The sequence below is a fragment of the Vulpes vulpes genome, chromosome 14, assembly GCF_048418805.1.
Source record: "Vulpes vulpes isolate BD-2025 chromosome 14, VulVul3, whole genome shotgun sequence".
Lineage (NCBI taxonomy): Eukaryota > Metazoa > Chordata > Mammalia > Carnivora > Canidae > Vulpes > Vulpes vulpes.
In genome coordinates, this window is record NC_132793.1 from 56616360 (window position 1) to 56640935 (window position 24576).

The following is a 24576-nucleotide window of genomic DNA, read 5'->3' on the forward strand; positions in this document are numbered from 1 at the left end:
AAAAGCAAGAAATGTAAAGAGATCTCAGAAGCCCATAGCTTGCTGAACTTCTTTTAAAGCACACCAGAAAAAGAAAAAAAAGAAAAAAGAAAAAAAGAAAGCACACCAGAATTGGAGAGGCATAGGAGGTAGAACCACACATGGGAATTATAGTTACATCGTCCTCTATATCAACAGAGGAGTTAACTTCAGTTTTGAAGCATGGAAATCCTGGCTTATGTTCCATTCTCATAACTTACCTCTAATTTAAGAAAGTTCATGTCATTAAAATATGAGTAAGTGGGAAAGGAAAAGGTTATGCCTACATACAAAATTACTATAGTAAAAGAAGTGAAAGTTCTTGAGCATTACTTTATTACACACATTGAAAACTCAATAGAAAATTGTCACCATGAACCAGATAAAAATACAAATGTAGCTATATGTAAGTTTAAGCTAAAAAAAGTTAAATAATTATGGCCACAAGATGAGAAAAATAGCTAGATGAAAGAGGCCATGGAATGTAAACTAACAAATCTCAGGAAAGAAATTAAAAGGAAAAAATTCAGAAATGAAAACTAAATTATAAAGCAAACAGAGAAGAAAAGACAACATAAAAACCAAGTGTGGGGCATAAAAGTAAGAGAAACAGAGAGGGATGGAGAAATAGAGAATATAGAATAAAAATGAGAAAAAAGTATTAGAGAAAAGGGACAAAAAAAGAAGATAAGTGAGAAGATCCAACATAAACATAATTGAAGTCCCCAAAGAACAAAACCAAAACATTCCCACTACAAATATCTAAATTTTGAGTAAAACTTTACTGAAATAATATTTAATAAACACTGAAATAATAAGCAATAATAATAAATAATGAATAAATACTGAAGTATGATTGATTTGTATTTACATTTTGCAATGGCACATCGAGCATCTAAGGAAATTGACCCAAAACAATCAACAGTCAGATATGTAATTGTCAAATTGTTATATTTAAAGGTGAAGAAATTGTCTTTTTGTCATCTAAAGAAAGAGGAAAGCAAAAGCTTGGCACCAGATTTCTGAACAGCAACATTCCTCTGGAAAACTAGAGAGGCACTTAAAAGATTTCTGAGGAAGAAAATGTGAGCTAATGATTGTATCAACAAACTGCCCCACAATTATAAACAGTTTTGATGTAACAGAACCCAGGAGATGCTGTTATGAGATACTTCTTAAGAACTGACAGCAAAGCAGGTTGTAACTAGCCAGAATAAGATAGGGAAAATTTTGATAAAAGGTCTGTTGGTGAGCATTGGATAAGCTAAATGAAACTGATTTAACTACTTATATTTAACTATTATATTTTCTAAATATAATTAATTTTATGCTAGAACTAAGACAAATATGCTGAGCCTAAAGGTGACAAAGCAGAATGCAATGTGATACACTTTGATGAAGTAGAAATTACACAACTAGCAAAAATGGGAGAAGACAACAGAGCAAAAGGACAAACCTGTTGGATGCCTAATAGATAATAAATGGGGAGTCAGGGAAATCATCTTTCTAGACAATTTACTGAAGTATAATATATATTCAGAAGAGTGTGCATCTCACTAGTGTACAGTATGATGGATTTTTATAAAGTGAAGACACCAGCATAACCACAGTCTAGTTCAAAAAAAAAAAAATCAGTCATTACAAGTATTCCCAAAGTCCTTCCACAAACTCCTTTCTTGTCACCAAGCCCTTCGTCCCTTAAGACTACCACTATCCTGACTTCTCTGCTGAATAGAAGTGGTAATTTGTTCTGGAAATTTGTACTGTTTGTACTTTATGTATTAGGAGATTATGGCATGTAGTCATTTGTGTCTGTGTTGTGTTGCTCAACAGTGTGCTTATAGGAGTCATTGTTGCATATAAAAGAAATTCATTTTCATTGCCTTATAGTAGCAGTGCTGTCCAATCATATTTTCTAAAATAATGAAATGTTTTATATATTTGCTGTCCAAAATGGTTGTCTCTAGCCACATGTGCATGTCGATATTTGAAATGCAGTTAAGTGTGAATGAGGCACTGAACTTTAATTTTGATTTAGTTTTAATTGACTTAAATTTAAGTAGGCACATATGGCTAATGGCTACCATATTGTATAGCATAGTGTATAGTAGTCCATTGTATGAATATACTAAAATTTGTCCTTTTTTCTATAGTTAATGTTTCCAGGTTAGACTTGCTGTTTCTATGAACATTTTTCTCTTTTGGGAAAGACATGGATAAAGAAATAGCAGAATTGCTGGGTCATAATATTTACATACATTAAGCTTTTTAATTTTGAAAGTATTTGCACAAATTCATGTTTCTAGCAGTCTGTTATTGTTTTTTAACTTGAGCAATTTTGATGGGTGTGCATGTTAATATTTCATCATGTTTTTAATTTCCTTACTCAGAGGACTGATGTTATTGGACATATTTTTCTTATTAGCTATATGAATATGCAATTTTGTCAAATATCTGTTTGATTCCTATGTCTATTTTTGCATTGGATTATCTGTTTATTATTGATTTGCAGCAGGACTTCTTTCTATTTTGTTTATATACCCTAAGTCAGGAGTCACTTGTCATATATATTCATAACAAATATCTTCAACTGAGTGGCTTGCTTTTTCAGCTGTGATAATGTCATCTTTCTAGTGAAATAAATTTTTAATTTTAATGTACTATTTAAGAAATATTTCCCAAAGCAAAATCATGAGGACATTTACTACATAACTTTAGTAAAATTATAAAATCAGTAATTCAGCTGGAAATGCTTTTTTTAATATAATGTAGGGATCCAGTTTTTTTTTTTAATTTTTTTTTTAAATTTTTATTTATTTATGATAGTCACACAGAGAGAGAGAGAGAGAGAGAGGCAGAGACACAGGCAGAGGGAGAAGCAGGCTCCATGCACCAGGAGCCCGACGTGGGATTCGATCCCGGGTCTCCAGGATCGCGCCCTGGGCCAAAGGCAGGCGCCAAACCGCTGCGCCACCCAGGGATCCCGGATCCAGTTTTTTTATATGAATACTAAGAGATTCCCCACAATTTACTTAAAGGCTACACTTGCTCTAGAGCAGTGCACAATAGACTATATAAGTGGATCTATTTCTGTACTCTTTTCTGTTCCATTGGTTTATTTATGCATCCTTGCAGGAGTATTACTCTCTCTTAATTGCTGTATAATTATTGTGAATATTTGTATCAGTCTTTTGTCATAAGTACTTCTTCGAGATTTTTCTTGGCCATTCTTCTATTTTGAGGTGATTGAAATCAAACTAATCAATGTTCATAGTAGCATGATGAGATTTTTTTTAAAAAGATCTATTTATTTGAGAGAGCAAGAAAGAGAGAGAGAGAGCTAGCAGGGGGAGGGGCAGAGGAAGAGAATCCTCAAGCAGACTCCCTGCTGAGCAGGAAGCCTGACCTGAGGGGGATCTCACCCCATGAGATCATGACCTGAGCCAAACCAACAATTGGATGCTTAGCCAACTGAGCCACCCAGATGCCCCTAACGTCCTGAGATCTTGATCAGAATATGTTTGAATCTATTTGAGAGAATTGCTATACTTACTGTGCTGAATTTCTTGATCAGTCAATGAGATATAATTCCTTCATTTATTTAAATCCTCATTTATTCAATAATTTTTCATAATTTGCACTTTCAAGATAGAGGTTTTATAGCTCCTTCATTAGATTCATTCCTAGGTAATTAATATTTTTGATACTTAGTATAACGTGTATAATATAGTGTTTGCTGGTATGAAGAATGCAATTTATTCTTTTTGTGCCTTGGGTTTGTATTTGTGACAATACTTAGATGAATTACTAGTGGTTGGTTGGTAATTTAACTTGAGATGTTCTATGTACATAATCATGATCTGCAAAAAATGATTTTTATTTTTTTCTAAGCCTTAATCTTTTTTTCCTTGCTTAAGTTTTCCTTTACAACGCTGAATAGAAGTAGTGATAGTTACTCTCCTTGTTTTTTATGCTCATCACAATGAGCACGTTTCATTGTGAGATATGAAATTGATATCTGAAGGATACCATCTATCAGAATAAGCCAGTTTTCTTTCATTCCTCATTCACTAAGACTTTTACTTTCACTTTTTAATACATTTTGAAATTTATCAAATACATTTGATGATATATTGAGATCACAGTATCATATTTATACTTTATAAATTGGACTTGGTTAGTTGCTTGATTCAGTAGGCTAATATTTCGTTTAGTATTTTTACATCTGTCTTCTTTGTATCTGGACTATTTTATGAAGGTGTGGTTATATTTTCTTAATTAAATCTTTGGAAGAAATTACTTGTGATGCCACCTGGCCTTGGAAATTTCTTTGTGAGGTTTTAAATTAAAAATGGAATACCTGTGTGTGTGTGTGTGTATGTGTGTGTGTGTGTGTGTGTGTGTGTTTGAGAGAGAGAAAGAGAAAGAAGCTAATCTTTTTTATTTTAATTTATAATTTCCATTATTTTACTTTTATGTTCATTTTTTAATAATAAATTTATTTTTTATTGGTGTTCAATTTACCAACATACAGAGTAACACCCAATGCTCATCCTGTCAAGTGCCCACCTCAGTGCCTACCACCCAGTCACCCCCACTCCCCGCCCTCATCCCCTTCCACCACCCCTAGTTCGTTTCCCAGAGTTAGGAGTCTTCCATGTTCTGTCATTATATTTTTATTTTATTCACATATATCTTCTGTATATTGATATATATTCATTTTCTATCCAAATATGTATATAGCTATAATACAAAAGTATTAATATGTATTTTTCTCATTTTCAATTCAAATATGTCTTTCAATGTATTTTTTAAGATTTTAGCCATATATTTAGAGGTGTATAGTTTAATTTCTAAACATTTGGAAATTTTCTTTTTTATATCATATATAATATAAACATAATTAATATTCCACTTATTTTTAGATGGAGTCCACTGTATTCAGGGAACATGTTTTTATTTTTCCTTGAAAAATTATTTAGACTTACAAATTATTTAAAATCCTTATTATGGTGCATTTGTCCATTATTTCTGTCATTTTTGCTATATATATTTTGGGGCTATATTAGTTGAAAACAAATTTAGAATTGCTACAATTTGTTGCTTTATGACTCTTTATCCCTTGAAATCTTTTTTATCTTTAGTAACTTCTTTTCTTATACTTTTTCTCACTTTAATATTTTTATCAGCTATATTTCTATTAGCATAATATACACTTTTCCATTCTATTACTTTCAATCATTCATTGATTATATATATTAAAGTATATATACTCCAGTTTTGAAACTAGAGTACAGACTACTAAATTAAAAATAACTAAAAGTTATTTGGTCTCCTTCAATTGGGGAATATAAAAATTAGTGAAAGGGAATAAAGGGAAAGGAGGGAAAATGAGTGAAAATATCAGTGAGGGTGACAAAACATGAGAGACTCCTAACTCTGGGAAATGAATAAGGGGTACGGAAGGGGAGGTGGACGGGGGATTGGGGTGACTGGGTGATGGGCACTGAGGGGGGCACTTGGCGGGATGAGCACTGGGTGTTATGCTATATATTGGCAGATTGAAATCCAATAAAAAAAATAAAAAAATAAAACTAACTGTCGTTATGTTTAGATTTTTGTCTCATTTTAGTATTTGCTTTAAAATATTTTCTACCTGTTCTTTTAGTCCTTCTTCTGCATTGATTATTTTTAGTTTTGGAATTTCCTTTTATTATTTTGCTAATTATGTATTATTTTTTCTTCTTGTAGTAGTCAAGACATTATAAGAAAATATATGGTTCCCTAGAGTCATATTAAATTAGTACTTTTGCCACTTTTGCCACTTCAATGGCCTGAGAATACTTTAACTCCATTAACTCTCTCCCATACTTTTGTTAGTGTTGCCATAGATTTTGACGTTACACAAATTTTATAACCTAAGTGATGTAATTTTATGTATATTTAATATCATATCATCAGATTCTCTTTATATCTTCCTGAATTTTTGTCTCCTTGCTTTCTTCAGAGATCATTTCCTCTTAAAAAAAATTGTTGGGAAAAAAAAATTGTTGGGGATCCCTGGGTGGCACAGCGGTTTGGCGCCTGCCTTTGGCCCAGGGCGTGATCCTGGAGACGCGGGATCGAATCCCACGTTGGGCTCCCGGTGCATGGAGCCTGCTTCTCCCTCTGCCTATGTCTCTGCCTCTCTCTCTCTGTGTGGCTATCATAAATAAAAAAATAAAATAAAAAATAAAACCATTCATTTTTTAAAAAATTATTATACTGTGGGTCTAATGGAAATGAATTTTGTTCTTTTTGTTTGTTTAAATATATATTTAAAAATTTAAAAAATATATCTTTAATTCACCTTTTTTAATAAAATTATACTTTGGTTGTGTATGGAATTTCAAGTTTAGTGGCAATTTTAGTATTTTACAAAAAAATATTTAACTGTTTTCCTGACCTCTATTGAGAACATTCTATTATTCCTTTGAATAATATGCCTTTTTCTCTAGATGCTTTTAAGATTTTTCTTGTCTTTGGTTGTCAGCAATTTTACTATGATATTTCTTAATATGATTTTGTTTGTGTTTATGTTGCAAGGAGATGTAATTTTTCTTGTAGCTTTTAAAGATAGGCTTATTGTCTTCTCCTGTTATCTTTTATGATGGTAAGTATATTAGTTTGCTAGGCTGCCATGGACACAATTCAGCCCATAGCAGTAACAAAAACAAAAAAACCCCTAAATTTATCACACTTTATTTTCTTTCTCATAGCTCTCAGTTGGCTGAGCTCAATAGGATAGTTCTTAATTGGGGTTTTTCTTGAGCTTGTGGTCAGATGCCACATGACACTCATAGTCTTCTGGTAGCATGACTGGGCTGGATTTCCCAGACCACTGACAATTTAGGCTAACTTTTTGCTGGGAGCCTAGTTGAGGCTGATAGAACATAAGTAGCCTCTTTATGTGACTTGTACTTCTGCTAACAAAGTACAAGAGGTCTGAAAGGGGACGTCCCAAGTCCTAGTGTTCCAAGAGACCGAAGCATAAGCAGCCAGGCTTTATTTGACCTAGGCTAGAAGTCCAAGAATGTCACTTTTCTGTATTCTATTTGCTAAAAAAGTCATTATGTGTCAGGAAGAGGGTCATTAGGTTCCACTTTTTGATGTCAGGAGCAACTAGCATGCACAGAAAAGAAAAAAAAAAAAACGTAATTGATGCTTGCCAATTTGGGTGATTACCTACCACAATACCTTTCATTGATTTAGGAAAAATTTTAAGTATTTCTTCAAATATTCCTTCTGCTCTATTCTTTCTTTACTCATCTTTGGGATATTAATTATACATATCATACCCTTTTTTGCTGTGTCCATGTATCTATCACTGTCTTTTGCTTTCTATTTCTATTTGTTTTTATGCTCTGTGCTTTAGACTAAAGTTTTCTTCACTTTTCCAATTTTTGATGTATTTTTATCTCCATCTGCTTTTCTAGAGCTATATTCTAGTTTACTAATCATTTCTTCATCTGTGTCTAGTTATTAAATTATCTATTGAGTTCTTAATTCTAAGTAGTGTATTTTTTCAGTTACAGAATTTCATTTCTTTTTAATAGATTCTAGTTCTCTGATAAAGTTCTCTATTTAATCATTTGCTTTCTTGGATATATTAATTCCCCATATTTAAAATCTCTGTCAGGCATCTAGTATCTGAATATTCTGTAGAATTATTATATTGTATTTTTTCCTTTGTTTCTGTCTTTTATAATTCCTGTAGTTATCTTTAATCATATGTGAGATTTTGTATACCAACAATAGAGGCTATAGACATTAATAACTTCAAAATTTTTTACAATAGCTTTATTAAGATGTAAAGAATTGAGACAGTTCACTGTAATCCAGACAGAAACTTAGAGGATAAGTTTAAGCCTCTAAAAGACCTTATCAGTTTCCAAATTGCCCTTTATCCTAGGGCATAGTCTTTCAAGGAGTCTTGATTGGAAGAAAGGTACGTTAAACATAGGATCCTTCATTCTTGGTGAGATTTGAACTCCAGTGTTTATCTTTCAGTTAAAATATAGCTTCCAAGAAAAATATTACCAGTTCTCTTTATGTTGTATTGGAAAATAATAGCTAACACATTTAGAATAAAATTCAGTAAGCTCCAGGATATAAAAAATAACATACACCTAGAGCTACACACACTCATGGACACACACACACACACACTCACACATCCAGTTAAAAATATTTTTTTAACCTGAATTGACTGAAAAATAAAAACCAGATTAAGTTCAATAGTCTGGTCAATAGAAATAAATCAATGTCATATTCCTGGTTTTAATATTATGTAATAGTCATGTAAGATTTCGTCATTGAAGGATGCTGGGCAAAGGAGCACATGGTATTTCGTACTAGTTTTACAACCACCTGTGGGTTTCAAAAATAAATAATTTCAAAATAAAAAGTAAAAAACAAAATGAAACACACATATATGAATGTCAAAAAAGCAGACTGACTTTCCAAAAAAAAAACCAAACAGTTGGGAAAGATATATCCCATATTATAGATAGAAGACCTAACATCACCAATATATCAGTTCTCCTTAAGTTAATTGATAATTTTAACGTGATGATGAAAATACCAATTATTGAAATTTAAAATCTGACTCTAAAGTTCTTAGGGAAAAATAACAAACAAGAGTAGTTTGGGAATCTTAAGCAAAGAAACACAATAATGGAGCCTTGGCCTTATAAGCTAAAATGTACCATACGTTTCAATTATTAAAACAATATAGTATTGATTTATAAATAGAATAGCAGTAAGTCTAGAAATAGATTTTAACTCATGTGGGAATTTAATATAAAATGGAGGTGAAATCTTAAATAGGTGAATCAAAGATCTTTTAGAAAGTGGTTTGAGTATAATGAGATATACTTCAGGGAGAAAAATATATCCAGAGCCCACATAACATGACAGGAAAACCTAAGATGGAACAAAGATATAAATGTAAAAAAATTAAACAAGTGCTAGAAAAACAAATTCACCAATTTCATTAAGATCTTTAAAAGAGCAAGGTATTTCCAACTATGACTCAAAATCTAAAAGTGGGAAACTGATAAAATTTACTTCATAAAGTTAGAAATAATAACCAAAGTCAAAAGTCAAGCAACAGTAAATATAAGCAACTCATGTCCTATAAAAAGATTAATCCCTCTAATAAGTAAAACTCTTTACATTAATAGCCCTACAGAAAAGTGGAAAAGTATCAAAGAAAAAGCACAAATACAAATATGAAAGGGTGTTCAGTCACATACATAATAAGGGACATAGAAATTAACATTTTAATGTGATAATATTTCTCATATATCTGGTGACTGGAATAAAGCTTTAATTGTAGAATCTGCTTATGTGGCTGTGTAGGAACAAGTACTTTAATAATATTTCTTGAAAGAGCACAAAATAGTACATCTCCTATGAAAGGTACATATTGTTAAAACTTAAAAAATTTGCAGATGTGCTTATCCTTTATGCCAGCACTTAAACTTCTTGAAATACTTATTGTAGATATCCTGCAAACAGATAAATTTACATCTGTATGATTACCTATATCGTATATATATGATATATATATATATATATATATATATATATATATATACATACATACAATATAACATGAAGGTATATATACCCATCTCCATATCTATTTATCTATAACAAAACGCTGGTAAAAACCTAAATGTGAAGGAGCAACAGACTGATTGAATAAATTATTGCATTTCTGCACAAAGAGATATAATGCAATTGAAAAAAATGAATAGGGAGGAGCTCTACATTCATGTACAAAAGGGTCTTAAGAGCATATGGTTACATGAAGAAAGAAATCAGATACAGAACAGTGAACATAGTATACTACGTCCTATGAAGAAAGAAAGTAATAGATATGCATTTACAGTTACTTGTATTTGTGTAAAGGAACACCAGGTATAACCAAGAAAGTAATTAAAATGGTAATCTAAAGGTAGCCTAAAGGAATGGGGGTAGAAATAGAGGTAGATGAAGGCAGAAGTAGAAGCAAGCAAGTTTCTCCAGCATATTCTCATAATTTATTTTGTTTTGCTTTCCAAAGCATGTTTTTATACTACAAATTCAACAAATAAAGTTTAATTTAAAAGCTACGATAAGACTCAAGGCCAGAGACACAAATTGTGAAATCTTTGGCAAATAAATGATAAAGTCAAGGAAGAGGTGTGGGATGAAGTAGTTTGTAGCAGGGCAATGGTCCCACACGAGGCAACTAGAAAAGCTGTGTTAAATGATAAAAACCCTGTATTTAAAGGCAGAAAATGACAAGAGGACTATAGGGATTAAAATTCCAGAGAGAGCAGATGTTTTTAGAGGTGATTTGGAGATCTCAAGGTGTCCCTGAGATTCTTGCCAATTCTTGATGGAGGTTAGGTGCTGACAGTCTGGATTAGGTCAAAGTAGAGGATCACTACTGAGGGCAAATAAACTGGCAGAGGTTTTGGTGATCACATAGGAGTAAGAATGACAAAGTTATTGTTTCTCTGGAGAAATTTGTTGAAATTTGATGCTGTGTGGGCCGAAGTCTGAACAAAAAGTATAATGACTTGTCTTTCTCTCTCCATCAAGGTGCTCATTAAGAAAGACTAGTTCTTTAGTTTCTTTCCTCCCAGCCATCATTTAGAAAAATGTTTATGTCTTCTCAATTGTGATAGTCATCATAGATACAAGCAAGAAGTTAGAGGAGCACTAGTGGAATAAAAGCTAAAAGTGTCAATTTCCTCCTGTACTGGTGGGTACAGGTGTTGGAGAATGGCAAGAAAAACAGCAAAAAAAGTGTTTCTACTAATAAGTATTCAATTACAATATTAAAACACAGTGCAAAGAAAATGCAGGCAAATACAATGAGAAAATTATAGGACAATCTAACTCAGTCCAAGGATTCAGAGAGGGCGTTCTTGAAGAACTGACCTTTAACCTGAGTCCTAAAGGTTGGGGACTGAGTATTTCACACAGTGGGAGCAACATATGCAAAGATTCTGAGTAGGGGAAGCAGCTTCATAAGATTGTTGTGTTATAGAATGTCATGAACAAGGAGGATGATAAAGGCAAAAATGAGGTGTGAGATGGTGTGCAAAGAGACTGATTCAATCAGGCTGACCCTTGTAAAGTTTTCTGCAATTCTAGATTTTATCATAAGAACAAGGGGACAGTGAAATAACCATAATTTCACAGTAAAAAAAAAAAATCACTTTGGCTGGTTTGTGGAGAGTGGATTGAAAGTATAAGGATAGATTTTGGGAGGTAAAATATGTAGTCATTTCATTTTTTTAAGGAGAAAGACACAACCTTGCAATAGGCCAGTGGAATTAGAGATAAACAATTAAAAAAAAACAGAGAAAGAGATATGAAAAAGCTATACTTAATAAAAAAATCACAGTCCTTGGTTATTAATTCCAGTCAAAGAGGAAAAGGATGGTATCAACGATGCCTCTTTTCACATTTTGGGCCTGAGCATTGCATGATGGTGCATGACATTTCTACTTCTTGTGACAGGGAACACTAGGGAAAGAGCAGCTTTTGTGCAAAACAGGAACTTAAGTGTAGAAATGATGTCTTTTAAGAAATATATGGAGTGAAAAAACAAATTTAGAAGTCATAAGACAGTAGAAGCTGCCTTTTTACATTTTGGAAGACTACTAACAAATTTTTTGTTTATTCCATGAAATTCTTAAATCAGCCTATCATAGACTTATTAGGCAATATACAAAAAATATTCACTTTGTTGTTAAAATACATTCATTTTTCATTAAATATTTTAATAAATATCTTTTTTATTTTGTGCTGTTTATTTAACATTATGGAAAATCCTGGGAATCATTACTTTTTTCATCTTGTTTTGTATATCAGAAAGATGGTTATAATCAAACTGAAGATACATAAATACATCTTAAGGATTATACTTTTGAGTTATGGTCAGCTCTATTTATGCTTCAGAAAGCAATGATAATCCATGTAAGAAAACTACATGTACTAAATGAAGCAGAACGTTCAAATTATAGTTAGGTATATCATTACTATTTCCACATTATGCCAAGACCTATGCTAAAGTGTGGTTCTAAGATGTGATACTTCCTTTTTCTTACCTTAAGAATCTGCTCATTATAGAAGTGTAAATTGTTTTTTTATTTAAAGGCATCATTATCTTTTGAAGATTGGTTAATTTATTTTCATTTTCCTAGTAGTAAACATTTGAGGAAAGAATATATATTTTTATCAGGTCGATATGGGTAGAATTATCTCACTTTTTGCAAAATAGTCACAAAATATTGTACATATGCTACATTTTAGTAAATTGAGTCAGTTTGGATGAAAATATTGGTCACACTAGTTTATTGTTCAAATTCTAGAATAAGGAAACAAAGGCTAAGCCTAGAGTTTATTTAAAATAAAATAAAATATAGCTCTTATTTTTTTACTTTCTAAAATGTTCAAAGCTTGATTATTTTTTATTGTATTTTTCAATTTATTTTCCAAACTACTAATATGTGGCATTATGCTTTTTTTAAATGAATTTATTTTTTATTGGTGTTCAATTTACCACCATAAAGAATACACCCAGAGCTCATCCCGTCAAGTGCCCACCTCAGTGCCCGTCACCCAGTCACCCCCACCCCCCGCCCACCTCCCCTTCCACCACCCCTAGTTTGTTTCCCAGAGTTAGGAGTCTTTCATGTTCTGTCTACCTTTCTGATATTTCCCACTTATTTTTTCTCCTTTCCCCTTTATTCCCTTTCACTATTTTTTATATTCCCCAAATGAATGAGACCATATAATGTTTGTCCTTCTCTGATTGACTTATTTCACTCAGCATAATACCCTCCATTATGCATTTTTTTAAACAAATACTTGCTTTGACCAATAGGAAGTACAGAAAGGTTCATTTTTTTATATTTGGGAAAGTTATTTTTTGTTTATTTTTTTGTTTTGAATAGTGAGAGGAACAGTCAGAGGTCCAGTAAGAAAGAGAAGTCCTCTCCCCAGCTAGGATAATTTGAGCAAGGTTGAAGAAAATGGCTATTTAAAATGTGGGTGGAGTATAAGGAATAATGTGGTAGTGTACCTCCGTCTGTTTTTGACCAAAAGAAAGAGAAAATAGAGGTAGGAAGGATAGAGACCTGTAGAGGGAACTGCTTTGCCTAGGGGCCCAGGCAACCTGATATAACTCTGCAGGGAGAGTCTAGGCATGAACACCTTGACTTCACTTTTCTTCCTAACTCTGGAGCACCCAATTCACAAACCCTAACCAGAAGGCAGAAAGCAAGAGAGCCTATTAATGTACTACATTTAGGTCAGCCTCCCATGACAGAGATATATAGAGAAATGCAGGGAGTGGATCTCCCAAGGGCAAAAGGGAAAAATCTAAAACAGTGGGTATGCACGTCAAAATGGAAAAAGGTAGGTGTGAGAGTTAGTGCTAAGTCTTTTTCAGCAAAGGAGAAAGAGATTGGGCCAGAGGGTTTGGTCCCTAAATGCTTCCTCCTTGTGAAGAGCTAGAAGCTTTGGGATCAGTTGCCAAGGGGCAGGATATGAAGAAATTGAAAGAGTTGTACTTCTTTTATTCACCCAGATTGAACTTTGTCAACTGCTAAAGATTAATTAGTTTAATTGATGCATAGGGAAAAAATAACCTTGAACCTAACATAAATTCTCTATAGCTAATAATAATGATGTTTTGGTAATATCATTACTATTTGCTTGCAGGATTGTACCAGACAATCAGCGTTCTTTGGCCTTGGGTCTGACCTATGTGATTTTGAGAATATTTGGTATGGAACTTTTGGCAATCTTTTATTACAATGAATTGTTCATTTTTTGTAATGTGTGTCTACATATATATTTGGAATTTCAGGTAAATAATAATGGTTAACTGACACAAAACAAGCAAATGGGGGAGCTACTTTGCAGAATTTAGGAGACAATATTTATGCAAAAAGACAATACCTAATGCAAAGCCTATCCTAACTATCATATAAAATATGCACTAATATTAAATTTGATTAGATGGGACAATCTATTTGATTAGAGATATATTCATCAAGCTTACACAACTAGCTTCGTAAGCTGAAACAAAACACATAACCACAGCATTGCTTGCACATTTGGGAAGTCACTAACTTAAACTAGTGCTTTTAAACATTTTCATTTTCAAAGACTCTAAATCTGTTTTTAAGAGTTTATACTCAAAGAACAAATTGGTCTTGCTGAGAATAGTGCACTGTGTATTTCAGGCTTTCTTAAAGTAGCAAAAATTAGCTTTCAAACCTACATTATATTAGCACCCCTGATTCAAAAGTTGATTAAAATATTGATGGAGCAAGAAACTAGATTGAACTGGATTGTAGACTGAAAGACATATGATAGAGTCAAGAATGTAGAAAAATTTAAGCGTGGCTTTGATGGGAATCAGAAAAATAATAATTCTATATCTAGATCAATATGTGGGTTAAAATTAGCTTTCTTAATAAGGAAAAATTAGAGCATATTTTTATGTGAATAATGACCCAATAGAAAGGAGAGATTTTTAAAAAATTGTTTATTTATTTGAGAGAGAGAGGGAGCATGAGCCGGGGGAGGGACAGAGGGAGATTGAGAAGCAGGCTGTCTGCTGAGAGGGGCTTCATAGGAGTTTGATGCTAGGGTCCCGGGATCATGACCTGAGGGAATGGCAGATGCTTAACTGAGCCAGTCTGGCATCCCCAAGAACAGATTTATAATGCAAGAAGGAACATAAGAAACAGCAAGTATTATTAACAGTATCTGCATCAGAAAGGAAGCCAGTGAGACTAATACATTTTTGATGGAAAAGGGTGGAATATGATATTTTAGATAGAGACTGGGTCTATATCCAACTGGATTTTGCCAACAGAGAATTTGAAGCAGAAGATAGAGATTATCTGATTTACATTTAAAAGATAACTGCTTCTGAGGGAGAAATGCTTATAGAAGATAAATGTGGGGAGGGAAAAAAGGCTTCTGCTGAAGTCTAAGTGGGAATTATATGAAATCGGATTCTGGAACTTGTAAAAGACACAGAGAAATCAACATATCCAAGATATGTTTGGAGTTAGTGTCACAAAGATTTATCATGGATTGGAAAAATATGATGGAAAACAGAAAAACATGAATAGTAAGTATAAATTTGTCACCTTGAGCAGTTATAAACAGAGTGCCAGCACTCAATGAAATTGGGGAAATCAGTAATGGATAGTGATCTTTGGCAGGAATCAAAAGTCATAAAGCATGAGGGTTTTGACAGAAGGAAGGTGGTTAAGACATGTTAGTTCTAGGGCCTCTTTTCTAATGCCTTTGGGATTTTTTTTTCCCCTAAGATTTTATTTCTAAGTAAGCCCCATACCCAAAGTGGGGCTCAAACTCACAACCCTAAGATCAAGAGTCACATGCTCCAATGACTGAGCCAACCAGGCACCCGAGTGGCTTTTTTAAAAAAAATCAGTTGTAATTCACTTTTAGCTGAAATTGTTGCTGAGTAGATGTTGTCTCTGGGAGTATATAAAGATTTCCTTCAGGCAGTGCACAGCTGTTCCTCTGGATTTGAGGTCCTCTGAATCTAAGGGTGCTTACAAACATACCAAAGCATTTTCATTTTCAGGTATTTCTCTCAATATCTTGATAACAGATGTACACTGCAATACAAAACTATTCATTGATTGAAAATGACACAATTTGAAATCTTTGGAGGCACACTGAATTCACAAAAATAATATTTAATATCTGTTTTAAATACTTCCTCCTAAATTTTTATTTGAAAAATTAACAAAAGTTTTGAGATATCAAATAACATGTACACCATTCTAAAAATATGAAAGTAACTAATTTTTTATACCTACAGAGATAAGGATTTTTAAAAATACAGTAATTGCTTCGTTATTAATAATCCTATAAATAAATTCATAATTTTAAATGATATATTTAAATGTGATGATGACTAAATTTATGTTTAATTTTAGAATAAAAGCATTCTTATCCTTACTTGTAGTGTTTTCATGGAGAATTTACAATTAATGCATTTTTCACAGGGACTATACCTGGACCAATACTTTTTAGAATGGTAGGAGACACTTCTTGTATCTTTCGGGTGACTGAATACTGTGGAAACAAAGGAAATTGTAGGATCTATAACAAGTTAAAAATGGCCTACCTTATGGTAGGAATATGTAAGTGACACCTATTGAAGGAATATAGAAAAGTTTAATTGTTTTAAAAATGTATAGTTGTTTACGGTAATGTGCAAGAATAATAAATTGTGGACAAATGGATACCTTGATGATTAAAGGAGCCTTATATAGAAAATATTTTAGAAATGTAAGTATTATAGTATTCACTTGAGTATTTGAGTCACTGCATTAAATACACAATTATTTCATGTTAGTCTTGAATAAAGGGTGGTAATTAGCAAAGTTTCAATTTAGAAATCAATTTTGTCCATATACAAACACAAACAAGTTGCTTGACCTTATGCCCGTTTCCATTTCATAGTAAAGGATTAGATAATTAAAAATATTTTTTTCACACCCCTAAAGAGCATCAAGATATTCTTACCCTACTTTCATTAAGTTTCACTTTTTTATTTTTATTTATTTATTTATTTTTGCTTAATGATATAACAATCTACATAGCAAGCATTCATTATTTGTTGAATAAATAAGAGATACAGGGAATTAGGAATTATTTGTTGAATAAATAAGAGATACAGGGAATTAGGATACTATGGTGGTATGAGTTATGGTCAGTGTTGAGAAAGTCTAAATATTCTTGTATTACTTTGGAAAGTTCACTAGATTTTTCTGGATCTCAATTTATTCATCTATAAGGTGAGGATGTTGGACTACACAATTTCTGAAATTTTAATCAATACTAACATTTAATGATTTTATCGTATAGATGTTGGTGTGATAAATATTTAAGTGTTTATATGTTTTGTGACTTTAATGAGTGTGTTCATTCAAAGAAACACATAATAATAGATGCTAATATTTAATAGTAACAAACACCTCTGTGACATATCGTACAGTGGTGCCTTGTAAATCAAAAGTCATTTATCCAGCAAGCTTAGTCTATACTGACACTTGAGTAAAGTAAAATTAAAAAAAAACTATTAAAAAAGTAAAAAGATGACATTTAAGTAGTCAAAATTAATTTATCAGAGATAGTTCAACAAAACTAGGCATTGTTCATGATGAAGTCCTCTTAAGACACTGCTAAGTCTTTTAAATTTTATTTTAGATACAACTGTAACATGCTTAGCTATTTTCAAACACAGCACATAATTGAGAAAGCTGGTGAACTGCTGGGGATCCTGCTAAGGAGCTCCTAAAAGGAGATAGCAATAATAAAAAAAAAAAAATAAAGAATTATGTCAGAAAGGGTAGATGAAACCCTTTTTCATAGGAAATAGGAATATGCTTTTGTGGCAGTTAGTGTAAACTAGTCCATTTTAAAGTTCTGATCATCAAAAGAAATAATTGAAAGATAGCCACAGTGTAGAAGGTAAAATGTGAAAAAGAATCAATGTTCAAAATATATAAAGAACTCCCATAAATCAATAATAGGCAAAGGATTGACAATGGAAAAATAGACCAAAGACTTGAAGGAACTCTTCACAAAAGTGGATAATGGAACAGTCAATAAACAATGGCTTGGATAAATTGTGATAAAATCAGCAATGGAATAGTATACAACAATGAAAATGAAAGCTACACAGTTGCATAAATAATGAGCGAATCATACAAACATAATGTTGAAAGAAAGCAAGCAGAAACAAATGATTATGCAGCATGTGATTCCACTTACATAGTTTTGACCTGTTTTAAATATACTTCAAAAGCAAACTGGGTTAGTGACTGAGAAAACATGAGGAAGGCTTTCTGGGTGTTGACACTGTTTCGTTCTTGATTCAGATGCTGGTCACACTGTGTTTAGTTGGTGAAAAATTTATCAAACAGTATCCTTAAAAAATTTGAGATGTAATTAAGATACAATTAGCATATATCTCAGTGTTTGGTTTGATGGCCTTTCATAATTCAGTGCACCTGTGGAATCAGTGCCTCGGCCAAGCAGAAATTTCCTGTGTCTCTTTTCAGTCAATTTCCAGATAAATCTCTTTCAGATTTCTATTATGTTGGTTCTGCATGTTCTAGCAATTTATGCAAATGGAATGCAGTATATACTGTTGTTGCTTTTTTTCTGTGTTGCTTACTATACTTTGGGGAGATTCAGCTGTATTATTCCATAGCAGTAGTTTGTGCTCTTAAAAATTTCTGAATACTACTTCATTTCATGAATATATTACAATTTATCCATTCTCAGTGTTGGGCTATTCTAAATGTGTGAAAATTGTGTTCTTATAATGGCAGACTAATTAATGTTTCTTACTTTATCTTTTTTAACCATTATAATTGATATTGTCAGATAACTGATGTTCCCCTAAAATAATTTTTACTTTAATTTTCAGGGTTATTTGCATCCTAGGCTCAAGCACTTTTATATAATGCTTGTAATACATTAATTTTCTGAAACTTGAAAATGAATAAAAACCCTACGTAATCAACTACTTTTTCTAACATATTTGTTTGTATTTGGAAAATGGTATATATTTCAAAAAGACTGCATGAAATGAATTATATAGGTTCCAGTCCCTATTGATATTTAAGTTTTGAAAGCAGAAATATACTTTTAAGCTTTAGAATTAATTCATTCTATGAAATAATAACACACCTTGCATTTTCTTGGGATATATCTTCAAGAAATCTAAAAGTTTTTGTAAACATTAAAAATATCTCCTTTGAGTAATATAAATTTATGACACTAATTACATTTTAAATTGGAAAATTGATATTTTATAGCAAGGAAATATACTTACCTTTTCTTTGGTAAATGTCATTCTCTCTACAAACAGTTTTGCTCTAAATAGATTTGACACATCTGATGCTTGTATTTTTTTTTTAATTCAGGTTCTATTTGCAAATTAATCACTATATTCTTCACTGCTATTGCATTTTGCCTATATAAATGTTTATCAGAGGAAAACAGTGACACGCTGCATATACCTGTGAAGAATCTAAAAGTAAAAAGAAAGGGAAAGAACTAATTTATAACTGGATCAAAATGAAGAATTACACACTGTCAGTCCATCAATGGAATGCTATATTAATAAAATTTGAAATAATTACAATATAGTTACATGTTTAATAAATGAATGTGATTCATATGACCCCGTAAGTTTTATTATAATTTGAGTACAAGTATAATAATATGGTCTCTGTGTTTGGATTTTTAAAAGATATTGTAAAATACACATTTAATACTTTCTTTTTTTTTTTAAGATTTTATTTACTCATGAAAGACAGAGAGAAAGAGAGAGGCAGAGACATAGGCAGAGGGAGAATGATGTGGGACTTGATTCCAGGACCCTGGGATCACAACCTGAGCCAAAGGCAGGCGCTCAACCACTGAGCCACCCAGTTGTCCCCACATTTAATACTTTAAATAGAAAGACAATACTATGAAAAAAAAAGATGAAGCAAGAGTGGGAAAATACACATAAGTTAATTCTGACTACAAAAATATGTATTAATTATTAGCCTTTGTTTATATAGGACTACTTAGGTTTCATATAGTTTATTCGTACTACTTTTCATTTGGGCTGTGGATGTTTATTTATAAACTCAGTAATTTTTCAAGATAACATTAGATTTATCAATTTGATTCATATAAGGAGAAATTAATGTCCTATTTATTTCTCCAAAAGAAGACAGCTTTAAACCTTTTAAAAATTACCATTTTCTTTATCTTTTATTTCACCATGGAAAGGTTTCTTTGGAAACTTTCTCTGGTCAGCTGGCCAATGTGCAATACATATTTTTATGCTCCTTTAATTTTATCAGACGCAAGATTCAGTATGATCATATATTTTTACTTTGACTTGAGTTTTATTGATAAAGACTATCTGATACCTGAACTGAGTTCCATTTTTGTGCTTTTATATTTCATTGTATGATAATTATAATTATTTCATGTGAAAAGATACTCAAATTTAAATGTAGAAACTGTGTCAACCATTTGTGGAATTTTTCTCAAGCTTAAATGTGTTTCTCTAGAGAGTTTTTGTTACAATTATTTCATACATCATTGTACATCCATCCAAATTATATAGCAATTTTCTAAATACTGGAATAAAAATCAGATTGTTATAAAACAAAAACTTATCTACATTGTTTCTGTTGTTCTCTTGGGAGAAGAAACAACTGACAAAATTTCTCCTTTATTATGTACATTAGTCACTGACCCTGCATGTAAGGGTAGATAGACATTGCTCTATTCTTTTTTTTTTTTAATTTCTCCAAATTTTTAAATTAAATTCCAGTTAGTTAACATACAGTGTAATATTAGTTTCAGGTTATTTTGCTTACCATAATACTTTCAAGCCTCATCCATGTCACTACAAAGGGCCTATTCATGGTATTGGCTGTCAGAGAAAAGGTGAAGCAGTGAGTATTCGTATTTTACTATATATATTTCTTTCTTAACTTCAACGTGCACTTATGAAAACCTATAAACTAGTCTTTATGTGAAATTCTACTTGGCTGCTTGACTCTTCTCTGTTGAGACCTTTATGATTGCAGGATATCTGTTGATCAGAGTGTGAAAACAGGAGTTTCTCCTTGAAAGATTCTCAAGGATCTACTGCTATGCCCTACGTTCAGAAAAAACAAACAAAAAACCCCACACATGATGTTTACCTAAGTAGTGGAAATGTATCTATGGTGATCTGCATTTTCAGAATACCTTCTTAGGAAGCATTTCTCATGTTCTTAAAGTGTATAGGATTTCAAATATCAGTGAATAACAGTTTTTTCTAGAAAAATTAAAGTTTAATAATTTTGGGTTACATAAGCTTAATATTCTCTGTGTAAAGATTTTTTAAAATTTTTAAATTTTAATTGTTTTGTCTAAAGATACTGACAGAAAGAAAATTTATACAACCAGGAAAATAAGGTAAAACAATAATACTCAGATCCATTTTGCAGGTGCTTGTTGCACGTGTGTGTATGTATATATTATCTATATATCTGTCTTTTTTCAAAAAACAAAGGTAAAACAAAAATTATAATAATTTGGGGAGTAGTGTTAAGACTTTAAATTTGATTATAGCTTCTTGATACTACAGAACATTTGTTTCTGTCACAAGCTAGTTTATAATGGATTGGTAAATAGAAAAATGATACAAGTTATAACCCAGAAGTTTCACTGGTTAACACCAAGTTAGCAGCTTTTTTTTTTTTTTAAGATTTTATTTATTTATTCATGAGAGACACAGAAAGAGAGAGAGGCAGAGACACAGGCAGAGGGAGAAGCAGACTCCATGCAGGGAGGCCGACGTGGGACCCGATCCCAGGTCTCCAGGATCACGCCCTGGGCCGAAGGCAGGTGCCAAACTGCTGAGCCACCCAGGGATCCCCAGTTAGCAGCTTTTGAAACCATCAGGGGACTCTTTCTTACTATTAAAAGATCTTATCATTAAATAAAATCTTAAGAAAAAACAGCTAAAAATCATACAGGAGCAACTTTCTTTGAAATCAGTTTTGAATAGTTTAATGTTATCAAGAATCATTATGCTTTTTACAATGTTAACATATCCAGTGAGGCTGCAAGTTCAGGTGAAGATGCTGCAAAGATATTTCTAATTTTTTTTTTTTTTAATGAGACTGACCTGTATTGGGAATTCGTGTCCTCAAAGAGCTATATCTCAACAGAAGAAGGTGAGCTCTGTGTTTAAACATAGGAAAGGTATCACAGTACTGAGTGAAAACCTAGTGTGGATTTAATTGTGCTAAAATGTATTAAAATTGTGGTTGTTTTTGTTAGAACTCTGATTAGAAAGTTGTAGTGGTTTACCTCTACATTGTTTTTTCCAGAAGACTAGTTATTTATGGTGTTTGATTTTGCCTAAAGGGATGTTTTAAAGGAATATACACATGATATCATAGCAGAAATGCTAATATTTTTAGAATCGAGAGCTGCAAATTGCATGTTCTCCAAAATCTTAGGATAATTACCATGAAAATCCTAGTTCCTCAATCTTTTAAAAAATTAATTCTTATTAATATTGAAGATTTCCTGCTTTAACGTCTAGCAATCTTCCATATGTAGTCTAGAAAAGTGTCAAGTTTTGATTTATTAATGGCATATTTCCCTTCTTAACACAAGAATTTACTCTTATTTTCCCCAAGCTCTGTTAAGACATAATTGATATACAGCATTGTATAAGTTTACGGTATACAGCATGACTGGATTTATATATACTGTGAAATGATTACCAAAATAAGTTTAGTTAACATCCATCATCTCGTATAAATACAAAAAAAAAAAAAAAAAAAAAAAAGGAAAGCAATGTTTTTTGCCTCATGATGAGAACTCTTAGTATCTCCTAACTTTCAAATATCCTATGAGCAGTATTAACTGTAGTCATCGTGTTGTACATTATTTCCCCAGTACTTCCTTATCTTACAGCTGGAAGTTTGTATATTTGACCATTTTTGTCAGATTTCTATACCCCTCCCCCATTTATGGTAAGCACAAACCTAATCTCTCCTCCTATGAGTATTATGGAGTTTTTTTGTTTTATTTTGTTTTTCAAAAATTTTATTTATGAGAGAGAGAAAGAGAGAGAGAGAGCGTGCACATGAGTTGGGCAGAGGCAGAGGAAGAGGAAGAAGCAGATGCCCCTTGGAGCAGGGAGCCTAGGGTCCCAGGATCCCATCTGAGCCTAAGGCTGAGGCTCAACCAACTGAACTATCCCGGCGCCCAGGATGGTGGCTTTTGTTGTTGTTGTTTGTTTTATATTTCACATATAAATGAGATTATAAAGAATTTGTTTTTCTCAGAGGCGCCTGAGTGGCTCAGCTGGTCGAGTGTCCAACTCTTGGTTTCAGCCCAGGTCATGGTCTTGTGGTTGTAGGACTGAGCCCCACGTTAGGCTCTGTGCTCAGTGTGGAGTCCGCCTGAGATTCTTTCTCCCTCACTCTCCCTCTTCTGCCTTTCCCTTCCCCCCCTCCTCTCTCTAAAATTAATTAAATCTTAAAAAAAAAAAAAGAATTTGTCTTTCTCGTTCTTATTTCACTTAGCTTAATGCTCTCCAGGTCTACCCATGTTATCACAAATGAAAGAATTGCTATCTTTTTTTGTGGCTGAATAATATTCTATTGTGCATACACAGCCTCTGTATCATTGATGGACATTTGTTTCCATGCTTTGACTGTTAGAAATAATAATGCTATGAACACAGGAGAGCAGATACTTCTTTGAGAGTGTATTTACTTATTTTGGATATGTTTCCAGGAGTGGAATTGTGGATCATCTGGTAGTTCTATTTTAAGTTTTGAGTGACCTTCATACTGTTTTCCATAGTAGGTGTACCAATTTATAATTGTACTAATGTGAACAAGGGTTTCTTTTCCCCACAAACTCATCAGCATTTGTTACCTCTTATCTTTTGACGATAGCCATTCCAAGAAGCATGAAGTGATACACCTCAGTGTGGTTTCAATTTGCACTTCCCTGATAGTTAATGATGTTGTACATGTTTTCATGTATCTGTTTGCTATCCGTATATCTTCTTTGGAAAAATGTCTATTCAGATACTCCACCCATTTTTAAATTGGAATGTTTGTTTGGCTATTGAGTTGTATGAGTTCTTTTTTTTTTTTTAAAGCCTATTTGTTTTAAATGTTTTTATTTATTTATGATAGTCACACAGAGAGAGAGAGAGGCAGAGACACAGGCAGAGGGAGAAGCAGGCTCCATGCACCGAGAGCCCGACGTGGGATTCGATCCTGGGTCTCCAGGATCGCGCCCTGGGCCAAAGGCAGGCGCCAAACCGCTGCGCCACCCAGGGATCCCTGTATGAGTTCTTTTTATATTTTGAATATTAATCCCTTATCAGTTAGTTATATAATTTGCAAATATCTTTCCAAATGGTAAATTGTCTTTTCATTCTGTTGATCATTTCTTTCGCTGTGCAAAAGGTTTCTAATTCGATGTAGTCCCACTTTTTAATTTTTAATTTTGTTGCGTATGCTCTAGGTTACATATCCAATAAAATCATTGCCAAGACCTATCTCAAGGAACTTTTTTCCTATGTTTTCTTCTAGGGGTTTTATAGTTTATGGATTTACATTCAAGTCTTTAACCCATTCTAAGTTAATTTTTACAAGTGATGTTAAGTAGGGAACTAGTTTCATTTTTTTATATGTGAATGTCCAATTTTCTCAGCATCAATAAATGATTAAATGAGGAGAAATACTCATTTCTCCATTGCGTATTCTTGAACTCTTTGTCAAATATTAATTGATCATTTATGCATAGGTTTATTTCTGGGTGCTTGATTATGTTCCATTAGTCTATGTGTTTTTATTTATAGCAGCACCATACTGTATGGATGGTTCTCCTGACCTCAGTGTGCATCTTTAT

At 32.5% G+C, this 24576-nt stretch overlaps 1 protein-coding gene across 1 annotated transcript in view; it reads left to right on the top strand.

Moving 5' to 3' along the window:
- Nucleotides 1-19313, top strand: part of SLCO6A1 (solute carrier organic anion transporter family member 6A1) — a 95763-nt gene extending 76450 nt beyond the window's left edge. The window contains exons 11-13 of the mRNA XM_025993006.2: nt 13789-13853; nt 16125-16262; nt 19059-19313. Coding sequence (XP_025848791.1) covers nt 13789-13853; nt 16125-16262; nt 19059-19195 — 340 coding nt within the window. The 3' untranslated portion in view covers nt 19196-19313. The remainder of the gene's footprint in view (nt 1-13788; nt 13854-16124; nt 16263-19058) is intronic.
- Nucleotides 19314-24576: the final 5263 nt, after the last annotated feature.